Source organism: Drosophila pseudoobscura, chromosome X, assembly GCF_009870125.1.
Source record: "Drosophila pseudoobscura strain MV-25-SWS-2005 chromosome X, UCI_Dpse_MV25, whole genome shotgun sequence".
Classification (NCBI taxonomy): domain Eukaryota; kingdom Metazoa; phylum Arthropoda; class Insecta; order Diptera; family Drosophilidae; genus Drosophila; species Drosophila pseudoobscura.
The window spans coordinates 37,508,772-37,527,286 of NC_046683.1; the positions used below are offsets into that span (position 1 = coordinate 37,508,772).

The following is an 18,515-nucleotide window of genomic DNA, read 5'->3' on the forward strand; positions in this document are numbered from 1 at the left end:
GTAGATTTGAGGATTACTTTTAACATTGAAAAAACAGCATTTTATTTAATGGAATCTGAAACTGAATCAAATCTTAAAATATTATTCATGAACCACATAGTTATTAATCCGAGCATTTTATTGGCTCATCATCATGTTTTACAAACTAAACGAGGGGGAACGTTATGATTGATATCTGATAGATATGATCATTATCTATGATTCTGCGCTTTTAGTTTTCTCGTATCGTCGAAATTGTGGATGCCACAGATTTTCGCCCTTTGTGGGGGCGGAAGTGGACGGGGCAAAGTTTTGAAATATTCTTGTAGCAGTGACATATCACAGAAGTCTGGATCCAAAACATCGTTGCTCTAGCTCTTATAGTCTTTGAGCACTAGGCGCTGAAGGGGACGGACAGGCGGACGGACGGACAGACGGACAGACAGACATGGCTCAATCGACTTGGCTATTGATGCTGATCAAGAATATATATACTTTATGGGGTCGGAAACGATTCCTTCTGGAAGTTACACACATCCACTTTTACCACAAATCTAATATACCCCAATACTCATTTTGAGTATCGGGTATAAAATGCCATTTATCCATACAGCAAAGTTCAAGTAAAATCATTTACAATATATCCAGGAAATAATACATTATCAATTGACAATGCAGTTATTGGACAGCTTCCCAATTTTTTGGCTTTTTGCATGGTAAAAAACAAATCATATTCTGGAAATCGGTCATTAAACCCCTTCAACTTTGATCATTTTAAAATTCAACGCTTTAATTTATTGGTTAATGGAGTACAAGTACCATCGCAGGCACTTGAGTTTGATTTCTCGAACTCTGAAAATGCTCAAAGCTCTAGAGGATATAATATGCCATTCAGATCAAGTGGAATAAAACATTATGATCGAGGCTTACAAATTACAAAGGAAATGTTTGATAAAAATAGTTTTATATTAGCATTTGACCTAACTGCAGACCATCACAATTCAACTGTATGCTCAAATTTAATATCACAAGGAGCCATCCGAATTGAAGGACGATTTTCGGAGCCTCTTACAGAAACAGTTACTTGTCTGGTATACTGCGAATATGACTCAATGATTGATATTGATGAACAAAGAAATATTCGTGTTCTATTGTAAAAATGAATACATTGCAAATCGATAAGTTGCTTTCCAAGCATTCAAAAACAAAAACAATTTTTAAAGGAGTTTATCCCTCTGATCAGCTGCCTCAAGTAATTTCGAAATATCCTGCTTTAATAATAGCAAACACAGATTCTTCAAGCCATTCAAGAACTCATTGGGTTGCTTTTTACTTTGAAAACAAATATTCAGCAGAATTTTTTGATTCATATGGTTAATATCCCCAAAATAAAGAATTTTTAAAAATATTAAGGAAAAATTCCACAAAATTTACATTGAATAAACAACCACTGCAAGGATTTTTCAAATACATGCGGTCATTACTGTATCCTTACTGTATCCTGTATTAAAAGCAGCAAAAAAACATTAAATAGTTTTTAAAACAATTTAAGAAAAATTATTTTAACTATAATAATAATATATAATAATAATAATATAATAAGTTAATAATACAAATGTTTAAGAAAATTCGTTTAAAATAAAACACAATATTATTTCAGAGACATTTAAGATGTTTATTGATTTTTTGAGCTGGTTGAGCTGATTTTTTGATACATTCTTTTATTTAAGTTATAGTACTTTAACATTAGGTCTATAGCTTCTGCTTTCTTATTTGGTAGGGTATGACACAGGCATGTGTCAGGTCCGTCCGTTGCATCGTCATCACTCCAGGGGCATAGCTTATAATGAAAGCCAAACTTGGAGTACTGAAGCTCCTTTTCCTCCAGATCCTCCAAAATGCTCATCAAATTTTCAAGAATTTGTACGTGCTCCTCAAAGATCATCTCCTCGAATTGCATTAAAAAAATTTTTATTTGTTTGGCATGCATCTTGCAGCTGACTTCTTTAATCTATTACTGATAATGATTCAAAGAGCAGGACTCTTTATATCCACGTCTTTCCCTTATATTTTTCTTTACCCATGTATTGGAAATGATAAGTACTATATCTAGCCATCTCTTTTTTACATATGTACATATATTCTTAACCTTTTTCTTTATTTTTGTCTTTACATGTATAGTTGTCTCTTCTTCTCTTACATATATGTATATAATGGGAAATCTTTATTTAATCTTATACATATAATACATACATATAAATTGGAAATGGGCAGTGCTATATCTATTCATATCTTTTCCTTTATATATAAGATGTGATTCCATGCTCCTTCAACATCTTAAAGAGTGTTTTTGTGGAAAATTTGGTTACATAACTTTTAGGTAAAAATATCCAAAGCGGTTCGTTGTCCTTATCAGTTAAATAAAGGACTACTTTATTTCCAAATGATGTTTTTTTGATTTTACATCCATTGATCTTGTACTCAAATCCTATGCACATGTCCTCAACCTTGGTGTATCCAACCGCCGGCTTTGTCTCGTTAAGTAATTCTAGGAAAGCCTAGGTATATATTTGATTAAGTGCTTATCATTTTCTATATAGAGATTTAAATATTCTTACATACCATTATAGTAATAGAAACTATTCAAACTACTAAAGATTTTATACTTAATTATTAAAAAGATTGCATGCTCTTTCATACTCTCATTAATTCAATTTTATACAAATGTGATCTGAGCAGATTGGTAGTTGAGTGATAATAAGTAAATGGTTTTAAAGCTGTAATGGCCAGATGTCTTAAGTCTGATTGGTTGTTGAGTAATAAGGGATGAATTATGGATACACTGCTGTATATTGGTTCAAATATTATATTTACATTTTCGGTCTTATATAACCATCAACATGAAAAAATTATATAAACAGAACAAAATGCATAGAATTTTTGTTCATATGCTGATCACTTCCTATATAAGATAGGTTAGTTCACTTTCACTTCGAAATGAGGACATTTCATTGCGAGTTGTGTTATTTAAAAACATCTTTTAGTTCCCGCAATGAACTGAGAAAACACACCTTAAAAATCCACAACTTTAGTTATTCAAAATCAAAATCATCATTTTATCAATGTTACTTATGTTAAACAGCAGCGCGCGCCAAGGCGCGTGAAGAAGAATCAAGAGCACATCAGGGATGCTGCAGTGCTAAAGCCACCTGCGGCCATCGTTCTATTGGTTGCCGAACGCAGACCATGCGACAGTGATAAAGCCACCTGCGGCCTTCGTTTTCTTGGTTGCCGAACGCAGACCATGCTACAGTGATAAAGCCACCTGCGGCCTTCGTTTTCTTGGTTGACGAACGCAGACCATGCTACAGTGATAAAGCCACCTGCGGCCATCGTCTTCCTGGTTGCCCCATCGTCGGCCAAACAGAGGCAGAATTCTCCGCCTTCGGCTGTCCTCTTCGCCCTGACTCTGTCCAGGATTCCTCTTCCAGCAGCTTCAGGGAGCACAGTTCACCAAATCATAGGGTTCAGCGGATGCTAGGCTCGTCTATTACCATCCTAAGGTTTAAAGTATAAAAATCTCACAAAATTTGTATATTTATGAAGAATAATTATAAGCCAACCTCATTAACGTTCAAGTTCCCACTGGGAGTTCGGGAAATGTGTTCAGAATTTGCAGTTATAAGTATTGTTAAGACATCGCTAGTTTAATTCATTTTCGTTACACATTCGTTAAACTCATATCATGCTTAAGCAATCTTTATAAATATTCACAAGCTATTGTTGTCAGTTAAGTTCGGATTGAATTGTCAGGGAGAAAATTCCCCCAAAAGTTTTGTGGCTCCACATACAAGGAGTAGGTCGAAGTTAGGAATTCTGAGTTGTAGCAAGAGATTGAGTCCCCGTACTGTAAACCACCTTTCCGAATTAACGCTTGTTTTCAGCCTACGCCGGAAGATCGATCTTTCGTCGTTGGAAATTGAACAGTGAGTGAGTAGCATACCTTCCAAAAGTTGAAATGCCCAACCTCGCGAATTTGAAACCTCTGACCTCTACCTATTGAGGCTTTGCCTTGAGCGATCTGATCGTTGGCTAATTAGAGATGCCATCTGCATCCGGTCATCGACTGAACTCCGCATAGGATATCACGTTTTGTCAGCCAGACCGCCTCTTTGATTTTCGACTCATTCCAAAGTTAAAAGATTTAATGATTTATCCACATTTGTGCGAAAAGCGAAAGTAACTGACTTAAAGTATTCAATTATTTTCCCATGTTAAGCGAAAAGCGAAATTTATGAATTTAATTAGAATTTAACTCGAATTACAGTGTTATTATATATATACTCATTACATTACGAAATATCCTCATATACCCAACCATTACGAATCACCTATTTTTAGTAGTTATTAAGATCATTTACTATGTTGCCATATCGGATTTAATTTTTGTTTTAAGGAAATAATGTTGGAGTTTAGATAAAAGAACAAAATGGACTCAATGCTAGCTCGCGCGTTTTCGTAAAAGGTCAAAAGGGGTCATCGAAGAACGGCTATTCCGTGAGGATGACCAAAGGCAGGGTGGGTTCAGACTCCGCATAACATCTGCGGACATATACACCGATGTCTCTCCGTTTTCCTTGGTTCTCACTTCCCTTTCCTCTTTATCCTTATTTCCTTTCGCTTCCCTCTCTCTTCCTGTTCTCTATCCTCTTTAGCTTCGTATCTTCTTCTCGTCAAATCTACCGTTCTAGCACAAGTCGCAGCACGCTAAATTCTGGCAATATTATTGGTAATTGAAGCCTCGAGTCTGGGTTGATCTGAGGGAGCAACAACTCCACCCCCAAAGCCGACGGGCTAGAGCCGGATAATTATTAGCGTGCCCAGCTCTCTCAAATCGTAACGCCCGTTTTCGAACAGGACTCGTTGCACGTTACAGCATCCGGGAAAATGTATGATGGATTATCATTATTAGGCGTTGCATTCCTTGGGTCATCGTCGTCATCATCCCATTTAATGTCACTTAACCAGGTGAAGTTGCTCTCGAGATAGGTTTGGGTCTTAATCCCAAAAATCAAGGACAGGTCTACGGAGCTCGGCTGAGAGTCCAGATTTATGGTTGATTCCGGTTGGGAATCGATAAAAATGTTTTCGAGGTCATCCATCGTTGTTGAAAGATTACTAGCTGTTAGCTGTGAGTAGTTATTATATAGGCACTTTGCTATGGGACAGTGTTAGGTACACAAAGGGATGACTGGGTTTCTAGATGTCCGTATAGAGGGTTGAATGGTAAGAGAACACATAATTAAGGGAGATACATATATACAGGAGCACACAAAGAATAAAATTATAATACGAAGACATAAAAATTAATTAATGCTACTTATAGTAAATATACGGCCGTCCCTTATCCTTTTTAGCGCATTGGCCAATGTACGCTTGAGTTCTTATTATGGACCTTTATTAATTATTATTTAAACTTCATTCATTCGAAGTCAGATATCAAGATGCCAGGCCGCTTGGCAGAGTCGCCGGTGTTGCCACATCAGCGAACGACTCTAAGATCAGTGTTGCTGAGGGGCTGCGATCCGGGCTGCCACAGTACTCCCCCTAGAAAAGTTACAAATATTCAGTTTTGTCTTTTCTCCTTGGGCTTTTTGGGGATGTTGTGTTGTAGCTTATCAACCTTCTGTGAAAGACGGTGCAAAGCAGCAGCAACGTCTTTCAAATTCGGACTTTTGCTACTTACCGCATCGACGGTCTGCTGAATATGGTCAGCGGAATTGGGTTGAGTCGACATAACACACATGAAGTCGATGGCATTATTTTCGATCATCTTGTTGACAATCTTTGCCAGCTTGTCCAGATCATTCTCCTCCCAAACCGAAATGAGCGGACGAATCGACGAAGGCAACTCGGTGAGGTCGCATCCACTAGCGGGTGACAAGCGACGCAAGTGAAGCAAGATTTCAGATGGCTTCCCAGTCATGTCTCCACCCCGGAGCAGCCGTCTCATTTTTGAATCCTCTGACTCGCCGAAAGTTTCGAGCAGCCGACGCCTCATTGCGTCGTACTTGTTGACAGGCGGTGGGCGAGTAAGGAGATCTTCAATTGCACGAACGGCCAGTCTCCCTCCAGTTGTATTGACACCAGGTCAAATTTGTGATCGTCGCGCACCACATTGTTCAAGTTAAGAAGACGCTCCAGTTGCGCGAACCAAAGCTGCGGATTGAATTTATTGAATTTTGGAATGATGATCTGAGCTAAATGTTGAGAGTTTGAAGCTGTTAGCTGTGCGGCTGCTACTTAAAGCATATGCAGTTTCTCTCTTAACTCATTTAGTGTGGCCTCCGTGTTCGCCATGTTTGTTGCTGTTCTTGCATTTGCGGTTGTTTTTTAACGTGGGGGTCACCACTTTAGCGCATTGGCCAATGTACGCTTGAGTTCTTATTGTGGATCTTTATTAATTATTATTTAAACTACATTCATTGTGCTTAGCGTCGAAGTCAGATATCAAGATGCCAGACCGCTTGGCAGAGTCGCCGGTGCTGCCACACCAGCGAACGACTCTAAGATCAGTGTTGCTGAGGGGCTGCGATCCGGCCTGCCACACCTATCACCTATCGGTGATAATGTAAACTAACTTCGATCTCAATCCTCTTTCTCACCCATGTAAAATCCTCTAAAATCGACCCTTCGCTCATTTATATTCTCTCTCCTCCCTCTTACTTTCTGTTGAGGAACGTATAACAAGTCCATCGCTAAGCGAAGAACCATCGGCAAAAGAGAACAAGAAGAGAATGGAAGAGACGAAAATTTGTATACACACATATTCTTACCGACGCTGCGACGGCATTTTTCAGTACCAAATAGACATCGAACTGGACAAGAACAAAATAAATACAGTCCACTAGAATCAAATCCGTCGAGCATATTATTTGCGAACATTCTTTGGTCCTTCGAGCCGGATTCTTGAACAGTTTTGTGTGCTTTGGTGTTAATTGAAAATTGTTTACAATGGAACAATTAAAGGCATTGGTAAAAGCCCGTGGCAGACTCAAGGGCAATTATCACACGCGCATTGGCTTGGGCTGAACGGGAGGAACCAACTACAACGGCGCAGGTCACCTCACGGATGGAACTGCTCCAATCGGCTTGGAAAGAGTTCTCACAACTTGGAGATTCCATTGCCCTTCTCGAACACGTGGGGGATGGCAGCAAAGAGCTTCATCTAAACAACGACGCAGTACTCAGCCTGCTAAAACAGCAACAATAGCTATTTGAACGCGTGCTGCTGGAGAGAGCGAGAGCGTCGAGTTTAGAGGCGCGGTAAATTCAAATTCTGCAGTTGGTGCGGTCACACCAATACAGAGCGAACTGCCAAAAATTCAAATCAAACGGTTCGCTGGCAGCTACACAGAGTGGCCAGCATTTGACGAACACACAGAAGTTTCATCATTTGAAAACACTACTCATCGATGAGGCTGCCAATTTGGTACGACATTTGGCGATCACGGACACTGCTTACAACACTGCATGGGAGCGTCTCAAGGAAAGGTACAATCGGCCGAGGCATATCGTAAACTCGTTTTTGGAACAATTTATGAGGTTGCCCACAACTACTAAAATTGATGCGGCGATTTTCCGTAAATCAAACGGGACGCGACTGTTGGATTATATATCTAGCACTGGAAAAACTTGATGCCGACACGAGGCGCAGGTGGATTGAACGCAGTTTGAATAAAGACTCACCCACTCTCGACGACTTCTTCAAGTTCTTGGATGCTCGTTGCGAGGAATTGGAACAAAGCAAAGGGGAGCCTTCGTCTGAAGGGAAAACAGTAACTCACGGGGACAAATCAAAAAGAATCACACACTCGATGGTGGCAGTTGAAGGCAGCAACTGCACCAAATGCCATTCGACAGAACACATTCTGTATGGCTGTCCACAATTTTTGGAAATGACAGGTTTGCAAAGGCGCTCTTTTCTAAAAGATACAAATCTATGCTATAACTGTATGAAGCCTGGTCATTTGAGCAACAAGTGTAAATCAAAATACACATGTAAACAATGCAAAGGTCATCACCATTCACTACTCCATTTACCAGATACTACATCGGGTATTATCGGGACCTTTGCGCAAACAAAAGGGGATAATCAGAGCAATTCAAACGCGCATTATAACACTTCGGTGACTTCAAGTCACATTGCCCAAGCAGAGGGCTCACCATCGATTGTATGTGCGCAAGGCACTGCACAATCTGCACCACGGCCATGGTTTATGTTAAAAACGCAAATGGGGACTACATAACATGTCGCCTCTTATTGGATACTGGCTCAGAACTCTCGTATATATCGGAACGTTGCATTCACGCTCTTGGATTGGCACGTTCACAATCACGTATCCTTGTTTCGGGAATATCTTCAGTAAAAGCCGACACCACAAGGGGATCCAGCACACTTCACATCAAGTCCCGAATTTCTGAGGATTATTTGACTGTAAACGCCCATGTACTTCGCAGAATCACTTCATCAATGGGAATCAAAACATTGATGCATCGGCACTCGATGTGTTTAGTGATCTTCAATTGGCTGACACACACTTCTGCACAAACGCACCAATTGACATACTATTGGGTAGCGAACACGTATGGTCTACATTTACAGGAAGGAAGATGTATGACAGCAAGGGCAATCTTATCGCCATTTCATCAATTTTTGAATGGGTTATTACGGCACTCATGACACCCCAAGCAAGCAATGCAATTTCACTACCTCTATGCAGACTTGCGAGACCTCGATAGACTTGGAGTGCAGCACACGGATGGCGAATGGACCTTCTCCGAAGTGACGGCTACTCAGGAGAGAATGCGGATGCTCGACAGGTTCGTCGGACTGACGTTCTCCAGGCGACAGCAACAGCTGAACGTGCTAGCGGTGCACGGGCTGGGTGGATTCCCTATCCAGGCCGGTCGGGGCTAAAAGGGAGGATCGAGCTGAGTGCTTAAGATCGGTACCACGGGTTGTGCAGTTCCAAGGCTGCACATTGAGGTCGGCCCCCTAGTGGGAGTATCGTGGTGGCTGTGGTTGATACCCAAACGTTACGCGGGGAGAGCCGCTAGGCTCCTCGTGGAGTTGCGCTCTCAACCGGGTGTCGAGACCCATAGATCGGAAGACGTGTTAGATACACCTCGCCCCTCACCAAGGGGGATGGTATGCCCGACCAGGATACTTTCAATTGGTACCAGAAGAGTCGCTATGTACATAGCTATAGCTTCTTTTTAGGGGCGCTAACTGGCGCATTGTACCAGGTTCCTGCGTAAGTAGCGGTGGTGCGTGATGGCGTGATATATGTATATATATCACACTAATCGAGGCTAAGCTGCAAATAAACATTAGACGCCGTGGTGGAAATCCCTCCCTGAGGAACCACCACGTAAAATAAAGCTGAGAGATCAGATTCATTCTGTCCCTATCTACTCAAAAGCAGACGTGGTTTTCAAGCGTTCCGCTGTGCCGTCTTTTCAGTGTAGAAAGAAGTCATTTTTCCGAGTGGAAAGTGAACATAAATTTGCCGCGAGATTACGCGCAGTTATCAAGTGAAATTGCGAGTCGATTTGGTGCCAATTTGGTGGAGTTATTGGCAAATTAGTTTTTTGCTAAAATAACTCAAGAAACAGCCCTGTGCGGACATTAGTTCGACAACAGGTGCAGATAGCTCGACAACAAGTGCGCTTTGTTGGACGACAAGTTCGCGTTTGCAGCTTCGGTTCGAAGCTTTGCCTCAAGGTTGGAGCTTGTGGTTCGCGTCTCCACTAGTGCCGTTTAGTGTAGAGTTACGCCGATAGAGGGAGCCACATAGACAATGGAAGTAGACACGGAGGCCGACGCCAGCGACACTAGCCTGGCTAGTGTAGGGGCGAGCTCGTCTCCGAGCGTTCCCACCCGCAGGCGGGGTCGGCCGAAGTCCTCAGCCGCCAAAAAGGGAGCCAAGAAGATCGGGCTTGGGATTGGGCTAACCGGAGAGCGGCCGATCCCAGCCAAGAGATCGCCGCCAACATCGCTCCCCTTGGAGGAGACTCCATGCACCTCTGCCGCTGCCGCTGCCACCACCGCTGCCCGTACCTCTGCCGCCGCTGCCACCATCGCTGCCACCACCGCTGCCGCTGCCACATGTCCGGCAACTGGCATTGTCGCGGCAGGCTGCTCGGCCATCATCGCGGAAATGTCTGCGATAAGGATGGCGGTGAACCAGGCTGTGCTGAAGGGGCTGATTCCGCCATAGGCTTCCATGGAAATCCTCGTCGCTACCAACCGGTACGACGAGTTGGTCATGGCCCTGGCTGGAGAAAAGTTGCGCCTGGAGGAGAGGGCAAGGATGCCGCCTCCACCGAGACCCGCTGCTGCCCACACGGGCACCACTGACGTCACAACCGCTGCGTATGCGACAGCCTTCCCAGGCCTGCCCGCACCGAGCGCCGTCGCTGCACCGATCCCAAAGCCTAGGGATACCTGGTCTGCTCAAATAAAGAGCAAGAACCCGGAGGAGACCAGCAAGGAGCTTGTGGAGCGAGTAAAGAAGACCGTGGTGCCGACTCTTGGAGTCCGCGTCCACGAGGTTCGCGAACTGAAGAGCGGATGAGCGATTATTCGCACCCCTTCAGTGAGCGAACTGAGTAAGGGAGTGGCCAGCAGCAAGTTCACCGAAGCAGGATTGGAGGTCAAGAAGAGGCCGGAGACCAAGCCTCAGGTCGTGGTGTATGACGTGGACACGTCCATAACACCTGAAGAGTTCATGGAGGAGCTCTTCACAAAGAACCTGGAGGAGACCATGACTGCCGCGGAGTTTAAAAAGTCGGTTCACCTAGGCAGTAAACCCTGGTCGGTCACCGACGGCGCCACGAGGTCGACGCAGAGGCACAGGAGGCGTTGCACGAATGCGTATACATTAAGTGGTTTAGATGCCGCTGCCGCTCCTTGGTCAGAACATACGCCTGCCACAGATGTGCAGGCTTCGACCACAAGGTGTCGCAATGTCGCCTGATGGAGAACGTGTGCCACCGGTGTGGACAGAACGGCCACAACGTTGCACGGTGTCCCAACCCCGTGGACTGCCGCAACTGCCGCTTCAAGGGGTACCCTGCAGCACATTCCATGCTGTCAGCGGCGTGCCCGATCTACGGAGCGGTACTGGCGAGGGTGCAAGCTAGACATTAATGTTTAGCTTCATCCAAGCTAATGGTGGCCGTGGCCGAGCGGCTGTGATGGAACTCGGAGCCATCATGCGCAGCTCTGGCCGTCAGTTCGCACTGGTCCAGGAGCCGTACGTCGATGGAGCAGGGCGGATTACCGGCCTTCCTTCTGGAATGCGAGTTTTCAGGGACCGCCGAGGAAAAGCTGCTATCATCGTCGACGAACCGGACGCCATCTGCATGCCAATGGAGACCCTTACCACGGATTTTGGAGTATGCGTCAGAGTTACGGGAAGATTCGGCTCAATCTTCCTATGCTCCGTGTACTGCCAATTCGACACCGACTTGGCGCCGTACCTCAGGTACTTAGATGCAGTGCTGCTGCTGGGCAGCCGCACTCCTGTCATCTTTGGGCTCGACGCGAACGCAGTATCCCCAGCGTGGTTTAGCAAGCTCTCCGAACACAATCGGGGGCAAGCTAACTATGCACGGGGTGAGCTGCTGTCTGAGTGGATAACCGAGATGAGAGCCGGCGTGCTCAATGAAGCCAGTCGGGTGTTTACATTCGATAACCGTAGAGGCCAAAGCGATATCGATGTGACAATCGTCAACCAAGCTGCGACTATGTGGGCCACATACGATTGGGAAGTGAAGGAATGGGACACCAGCGATCACAACATGATCCATGTTGTGGTGACGACTGACCCGAACGACACAGTTGAGCCCATTGCTCCTGTGCCGTCATGGAAGCTTTCCAATGCGCGCTGGCGATTGTTCGAGGAGGAAGTGGTAAGGGAGATTGCCGAATTACCGGAAGACATCGCCGAATCGCCGTTGGACAACCAAGTGTCTGCACTGCGCTCTGTAGTGCACAGTGTGTGCGACAGAGTGCTGGGACGCAGCGCACCGAGAGCCGCGAGAAAAGTAGTTTGGTGGACTGCCGAACTACACTCCAAACGCCGAGAGGTCAGGAGACTGAGGCGAAGGCTCCAGGACGCTCGTCGGCATGAGACCGACGCAGCAGAGGAACTTGTGCTCGCGTTGAGGATCTCCTCAGCGCAGTACAAGAAGCTCATCCTGAGATCGAAGGAAGACAACTGGCGACGCTTCGTGGGAGAGAACAGAGATGATCCATGGGGGCGTAAATCCACGTCTACAGGATTTGCCGAGGCCGCAAAAAGAGCACGGAGATTGGATGCCTTCGAACGGATGGTAGGCTGGTCGCAACATGGCGCGACTGTGCGGGTGTGCTCCTTCGCAACTTCTTTCCTGTTGCGGAGACGAATGCACACATTGCCATCCCGATCGAGGCTCCACCGGCCCTCGAAGCTTTCGAGGTTGATGCATGCGTCGCCAGGTCGCCGGCATGGACGGCATCACAGGTGCCATTTGCAAGGCATTGTGGCGTGCCATCCCTCAGCACATGACAGCGATGTATTCCCGCTGCCTGGAGACAGGGTATTTCCCAACGGAATGGAAGCATCCCTGTGCACTATTTGGTGCCTCGGTTTGGTCTGTCGTGACGACGACGCAAGTGGTTGCCAGGAGGCATCTGCTTGCGTGCCAAAGGATCGTCCTGATTGGATGCCTACCGGTATGCCGAACAGTGTCCACCATAGCGCTGCAAGTACTAGCTGGAGCCCCCCCGTTTGATCTGGTTGCCAGACGCCTGGCAATCAGCTTCAAACTAAAGCGTGACTACCCGCTGGAGGAGAGCGATTGGCTGTACGGCGAAGATTTGGCAAATCTTAGCTGGAAGCAGAAGATGGCGCGACTAGACGAAGACCTGTTGTGCGAGTGGCAACGCAGATGGGATGATGGTGATTTCCCAGGACGGGTGACGCACCGCTTCATCCCGAACGCAGGCTTCGTCTACAGCGAACGAAGGTTTGGCTTCACGCTGCGCGCTGGGTTCCTGCTGACGGGCCACGGATCGCTCAATGCATTTCTGCATGGAAGAAGCCTTAGCGACACGCCAGCATGTCTATGCGGCGCAGAACGCGAGGATTGGCAGCACTTCCTATGTGCTTGTCCCCTCTATACAGACTTGCGAAACCTCGATGGACTTGGAGTGCAGTACACGGATGGCGACTGGACCTTCTCCGATGTGACGGCTTCTCAGGAGAGAATGCGGACTCTCGACAGGTTCGCCGGACTGGCGTTCTCCAGGCGACAGCAGCTGCTGAATGCGCAAGCGGCGCACGGGCTAGGTGGATTCCCTATCCAGGCCGGTCGGGGCTAAAAGGGAGGATCGAGCTGAGTACTTAAGATCGGTACCACGGGTTGTGCAGTTCCAAGGCTGCACATTGAGGTCGGCCCCCTAGTGGGAGTATCGTGGTGGCTGTGGTTGATACCCAAACGTTACGCGGGGAGAGCCGCTAGGCTCCTCGTGGAGTTGCGCTCTCAACCGGGTGTCGAGACCCATAGATCGGAAGACGTGTTAGATACACCTCGCCCCTCACCAAGGGGGATTGTATGCCCGACCAGGATACTTTCAATTGGTACCAGAAGAGTCGCTATGTACATAGCTATAGCTTCTTTTTAGGGGCGCTAACTGGCGTATTGTACCAGGTTCCTGCGTAAGTAGCGGTGGTGCGTGATGGCGTGATATATGTATATATATCACACTAATCGAGGCTAAGCTGCAAATAAACATTAGACGCCGTGGTGGAAATCCCTCCCTGAGGAACCACCACGTAAAATAAAGCTGAGAGATTTTTCAAGCGGTCCGCTATACCGTCGTTCGAATAAAGTAAAAAGTGATTTTTCCAAGTGGAAAATACATCAAAATTGCCGCGAGATCACGCGCTTTTCTTGAGTGTAATCGGGTGTTAATTTGGTGAAATAACAAAGCAGATATTTGCAAATTAATATTTGCAGAGTAAACGCTAAAAACAACCACGTGCGGAACCCTAGTTCGTAAACAAGTGCGAATAGTTCGACAACAAGTCGGAATAGTTCGACAGCACGTTCGAGTTCGAAGCTTTGGCTCGAGTTCGAAGCGTTCGGTTCGTGTCTCCGCTGAGACGTTGGTTCGAGTCTCCACTAAGTGCCGATTAGTTGAGTCACGCCAATAGAGGTAGTCACAACCCGCCGGGCTATGGAAATAGAGACGGAGGCCGACGCCAGCGACACTAGCGTGGCTAGTGTAGGGGCGAGCTCATCGTCGAGCGTTCCCGCCCGCAGGCGGGGTCGGCCGAAGTCCTCAGCCGCCAAACAGGGAGCCAAAAAGTTTGGGCTTGGGATTGGGCTAGCTGGAGAGCGGCCGATCCCAGCCGAGAGATCGCCGCCAACGTCGCTCCCCTTTGAGCAGGCTCCATCCACCTCTGCCGCTGCCGCTGCCACCACCGCTGCCAGTACTTCTGCCGCCGCTGCCACCACCGCTGCCGCCACCGCTGCCACCACCGCTGCCACCACCGCTGCCACCACCGCTGCCACATGCCCGGCAACTGCCATTGTCGCGGCAGGTTACTCGGCCATCATCGCAGAAATGTCTGCAATAAGGATGGCGGTGAGCGAGGCTGTCCTTAAGGGGCTGATGCCGCCCGAGGCCTCAATGGAAATCCTCGTCGCGACCAACCGGTACGACGAGTTGGTCATGGCCCTGGCTGGGGAAAAGGTGCGCCTGGAGGAGAGGGCAAGGATGCCGCCTCCACCGAGACCCGCTGCTGCTGCCCACACGGGTACCACTGCCGTCACAACCGCTGCGTATGCGACAGCCTTCCCAGGCCTGCCCGCACCGAGCGCCGTCGCTGCACCGATCCCAAAGCCTAGGGATACCTGGTCTGCTCTAATAAAGAGCAAAAACCCGGAGGAGACCAGCAAGGAGCTAGTGGAGCGTGTTAAGAAGACCGTGGTGCCGACTCTTGGAGTCCGCGTCCACGAGGTTCGCGAGCTGAAGAGCGGAGGAGCGATTATTCCCACCCCTTCAGTGAGCGAACTGAGGAAGGTAGTGGCCAGCAGCAGGTTTACCGAAGCAGGATTGGAGGTGAAGAAGAGGCCGGAGACCAAGCCTCAGGTCGTGGTGTATGACGTGGACACGTCCATAACACCGGAAGAGTTCATGGAGGAGCTCTTCACAAAGAACCTGGAGGAGACCATGACTGCCGCGGAATTCAAAAAGTCGGTTCACCTGGGCAGTAAACCCTGGTCGGTCACCGACGGCGCCACGATCAACGTGACGCTAGAGGTCGACGCAAAGGCACAGGAGGCGTTGCGCGAATGCGTATACATTAAGTGGTTTAGATGCCGCTGCCGCTCCTTGGTCAGAACATACGCCTGCCACAGATGTGCAGGCTTCGACCACAAGGTGTCGCAATGTCGCCTAAAGGAGAACGTGTGCCACCGGTGTGGACAGAACGGCCACAACGTTGCACGGTGTCCCAACCCCGTGGACTGCCGCAACTGCCGCTTCAAGGGGTACCCTGCAGCACATTCCATGCTGTCAGCGGCGTGCCCGATCTACGGAGCGGTACTGGCGAGGGTGCAAGCTAGACATTAATGTTTAGCTTCATCCAAGCTAATTGTGGCCGTGGCCGAGCGGCTGTGATGGAACTCGGAGCCATCATGCGCAGCTCTGGCCGTCAGTTCGCACTGGTCCAGGAGCCGTACGTCGATGGAGCAGGGCGGATTACCGGCCTTCCTTCTGGAATGCGAGTTTTCCAGGACCGCCGAGGAAAAGCTGCTATCATCGTCGACGAACCGGACGCCATCTGCATGCCAATGGAGACCCTTAGCCGGCGTGCTCAATGAAGCCAGTCGGGTGTTTACATTCGATAACCGTAGAGGCCAAAGCGATATCGATGTGACGATCGTCAACCAAGCTGCGACTATGTGGGCCACATACGATTGGGAAGTGAAGGAATGGGACACCAGCGATCACAACATGATCCATGTTGTGGTGACGACTGACCCGAACGACACAGTTGAGCCTATTGTTCCTGTGCCGTCATGGAAGCTTTCCAATGCGCGCTGGCGATTGTTCGAGGAGGAAGTGGTAAGGGAGATTGCCGAATTACCGGAAGACATCGCCGAATCGCCGTTGGACAACCAAGTGTCTGCACTGCGCTCTGTAGTGCACAGTGTGTGCGACAGAGTGCTGGGACGCAGCGCACCGAGAGCCGCGAGAAAAGTAGTTTGGTGGACTGCCGAACTACACTCCAAACGCCGAGAGGTCAGGAGACTGAGGCGAAGGCTCCAGGACGCTCGTCGGCATGAGACCGACGCAGCAGAGGAACTTGTGCTCGCGTTGAGGATCTCCTCAGCGCAGTACAAGAAGCTCATCCTGAGATCGAAGGAAGACAACTGGCGACGCTTCGTGGGAGAGAACAGAGATGATCCATGGGGGCGTAAATCCACGTCTACAGGATTTGCCGAGGCCGCAAAAAGAGCACGGAGATTGGATGCCTTCGAACGGATGGTAGGCTGGTCGCAACATGGCGCGACTGTGCGGGTGTGCTCCTTCGCAACTTCTTTCCTGTTGCGGAGACGAATGCACACATTGCCATCCCGATCGAGGCTCCACCGGCCCTCGAAGCTTTCGAGGTTGATGCATGCGTCGCCAGGTCGCCGGCATGGACGGCATCACAGGTGCCATTTGCAAGGCATTGTGGCGTGCCATCCCTCAGCACATGACAGCGATGTATTCCCGCTGCCTGGAGACAGGGTATTTCCCAACGGAATGGAAGCATCCCTGTGCACTATTTGGTGCCTCGGTTTGGTCTGTCGTGACGACGACGCAAGTGGTTGCCAGGAGGCATCTGCTTGCGTGCCAAAGGATCGTCCTGATTGGATGCCTACCGGTATGCCGAACAGTGTCCACCATAGCGCTGCAAGTACTAGCTGGAGCCCCCCCGTTTGATCTGGTTGCCAGACGCCTGGCAATCAGCTTCAAACTAAAGCGTGACTACCCGCTGGAGGAGAGCGATTGGCTGTACGGCGAAGATTTGGCAAATCTTAGCTGGAAGCAGAAGATGGCGCGACTAGACGAAGACCTGTTGTGCGAGTGGCAACGCAGATGGGATGATGGTGACTTCCCAGGACGGGTGACGCACCGCTTCATCCCGAACGCAGGCTTCGTCTACAGCGAACGAAGGTTTGGCTTCACGCTGCGCGCTGGGTTCCTGCTGACGGGCCACGGATCGCTCAATGCATTTCTGCATGGAAGAAGCCTTAGCGACACGCCAGCATGTCTATGCGGCGCAGAACGCGAGGATTGGCAGCACTTCCTATGTGCTTGTCCCCTCTATACAGACTTGCGAAACCTCGATGGACTTGGAGTGCAGTACACGGATGGCGACTGGACCTTCTCCGATGTGACGGCTTCTCAGGAGAGAATGCGGACTCTCGACAGGTTCGCCGGACTGGCGTTCTCCAGGCGACAGCAGCTGCTGAATGCGCAAGCGGCGCACGGGCTGGGTGGATTCCCTATCCAGGCCGGTCGGGGCTAAAAGGGAGGATCGAGCTGAGTACTTAAGATCGGTACCACGGGTTGTGCAGTTCCAAGGCTGCACATTGAGGTCGGCCCCCTAGTGGGAGTATCGTGGTGGCTGTGGTTGATACCCAAACGTTACGCGGGGAGAGCCGCTAGGCTCCTCGTGGAGTTGCGCTCTCAACCGGGTGTCGAGACCCATAGATCGGAAGACGTGTTAGATACACCTCGCCCCTCACCAAGGGGGATTGTATGCCCGACCAGGATACTTTCAATTGGTACCAGAAGAGTCGCTATGTACATAGCTATAGCTTCTTTTTAGGGGCGCTAACTGGCGCATTGTACCAGGTTCCTGCGTAAGTAGCGGTGGTGCGTGATGGCGTGATATATGTATATATATCACACTAATCGAGGCTAAGCTGCAAATAAACATTAGACGCCGTGGTGGAAATCCCTCCCTGAGGAACCACCACGTAAAATAAAGCTGAGAGATCAGATTCATTCTGTCCCTATCTACTCGAGTTGCTTTTTGACTGCCACTCGAAGCAGACGTGTTTTTCAAGCGGTCCGCTATACCGTCGTTCGAATAAAGTAAAAAGTGATTTTTCCAAGTGGAAAATACATCAAAATTGCCGCGAGATCACGCGCTGTTCGTGAGTGTAATCGGGTGTTAATTTGTTGAAAGAACAAAGCAGATATTTGCAAATTAATATTTGCAGAATAAACGCTAAAAACAACCACGTGCGGAACCCTAGTTCGTAAACAAGTGCGAATAGTTCGACAACAAGTCGGAATAGTTCGACAGCACGTTCGAGTTCGAAGCTTTGGTTCGAAGCTTTGGCTCGAGTTCGAAGCGTTCGGTTCGTGTCTCCGCTGAGGCGTTGGTTCGAGTCTCCACTAAGTGCCGATTAGTTGA

General features: G+C 48.3%; 1 protein-coding gene and 1 long non-coding RNA gene across 2 annotated transcripts; both read right to left on the reverse strand.

Annotated features, from left to right (window-relative positions):
• Positions 1-5,472: 5,472 nt before the first annotated feature.
• On the reverse strand, positions 5,473-6,176 carry LOC6899192 (uncharacterized). The gene is made up of 2 exons (XM_002136296.3): positions 5,726-6,176; positions 5,473-5,586 (listed from the first exon to the last, which is right to left on the reverse strand). The coding sequence occupies exons 1-2, from the start codon at positions 6,038-6,040 to the stop codon at positions 5,479-5,481; spliced, it is 423 nt and encodes a 140-aa protein (XP_002136332.2). The 5' UTR covers positions 6,041-6,176; the 3' UTR covers positions 5,473-5,478.
• Positions 6,177-6,415: 239 nt separating this feature from the next.
• LOC117185178 (uncharacterized) lies at positions 6,416-7,158 on the reverse strand. The gene is made up of 2 exons (XR_004470753.1): positions 6,816-7,158; positions 6,416-6,737 (listed from the first exon to the last, which is right to left on the reverse strand). It is a non-coding gene; the product is annotated as an uncharacterized lncRNA (long non-coding RNA).
• Positions 7,159-18,515: the final 11,357 nt, after the last annotated feature.

Excerpts from the sequence above, each read along its gene's own strand:
- LOC6899192 (XM_002136296.3), bottom strand. The coding sequence starts at position 6,040 with ATGAGGCGTCGGCTGCTCGAAACTTTCGGCGAGTCAGAGGATTCAAAA. Across the intron at positions 5,587-5,725 it reads TTCAGCAGACCGTCGATGCG|GGGGAGTACTGTGGCAGCCC; the intron begins GTAAGTAGCAAA and ends TAACTTTTCTAG.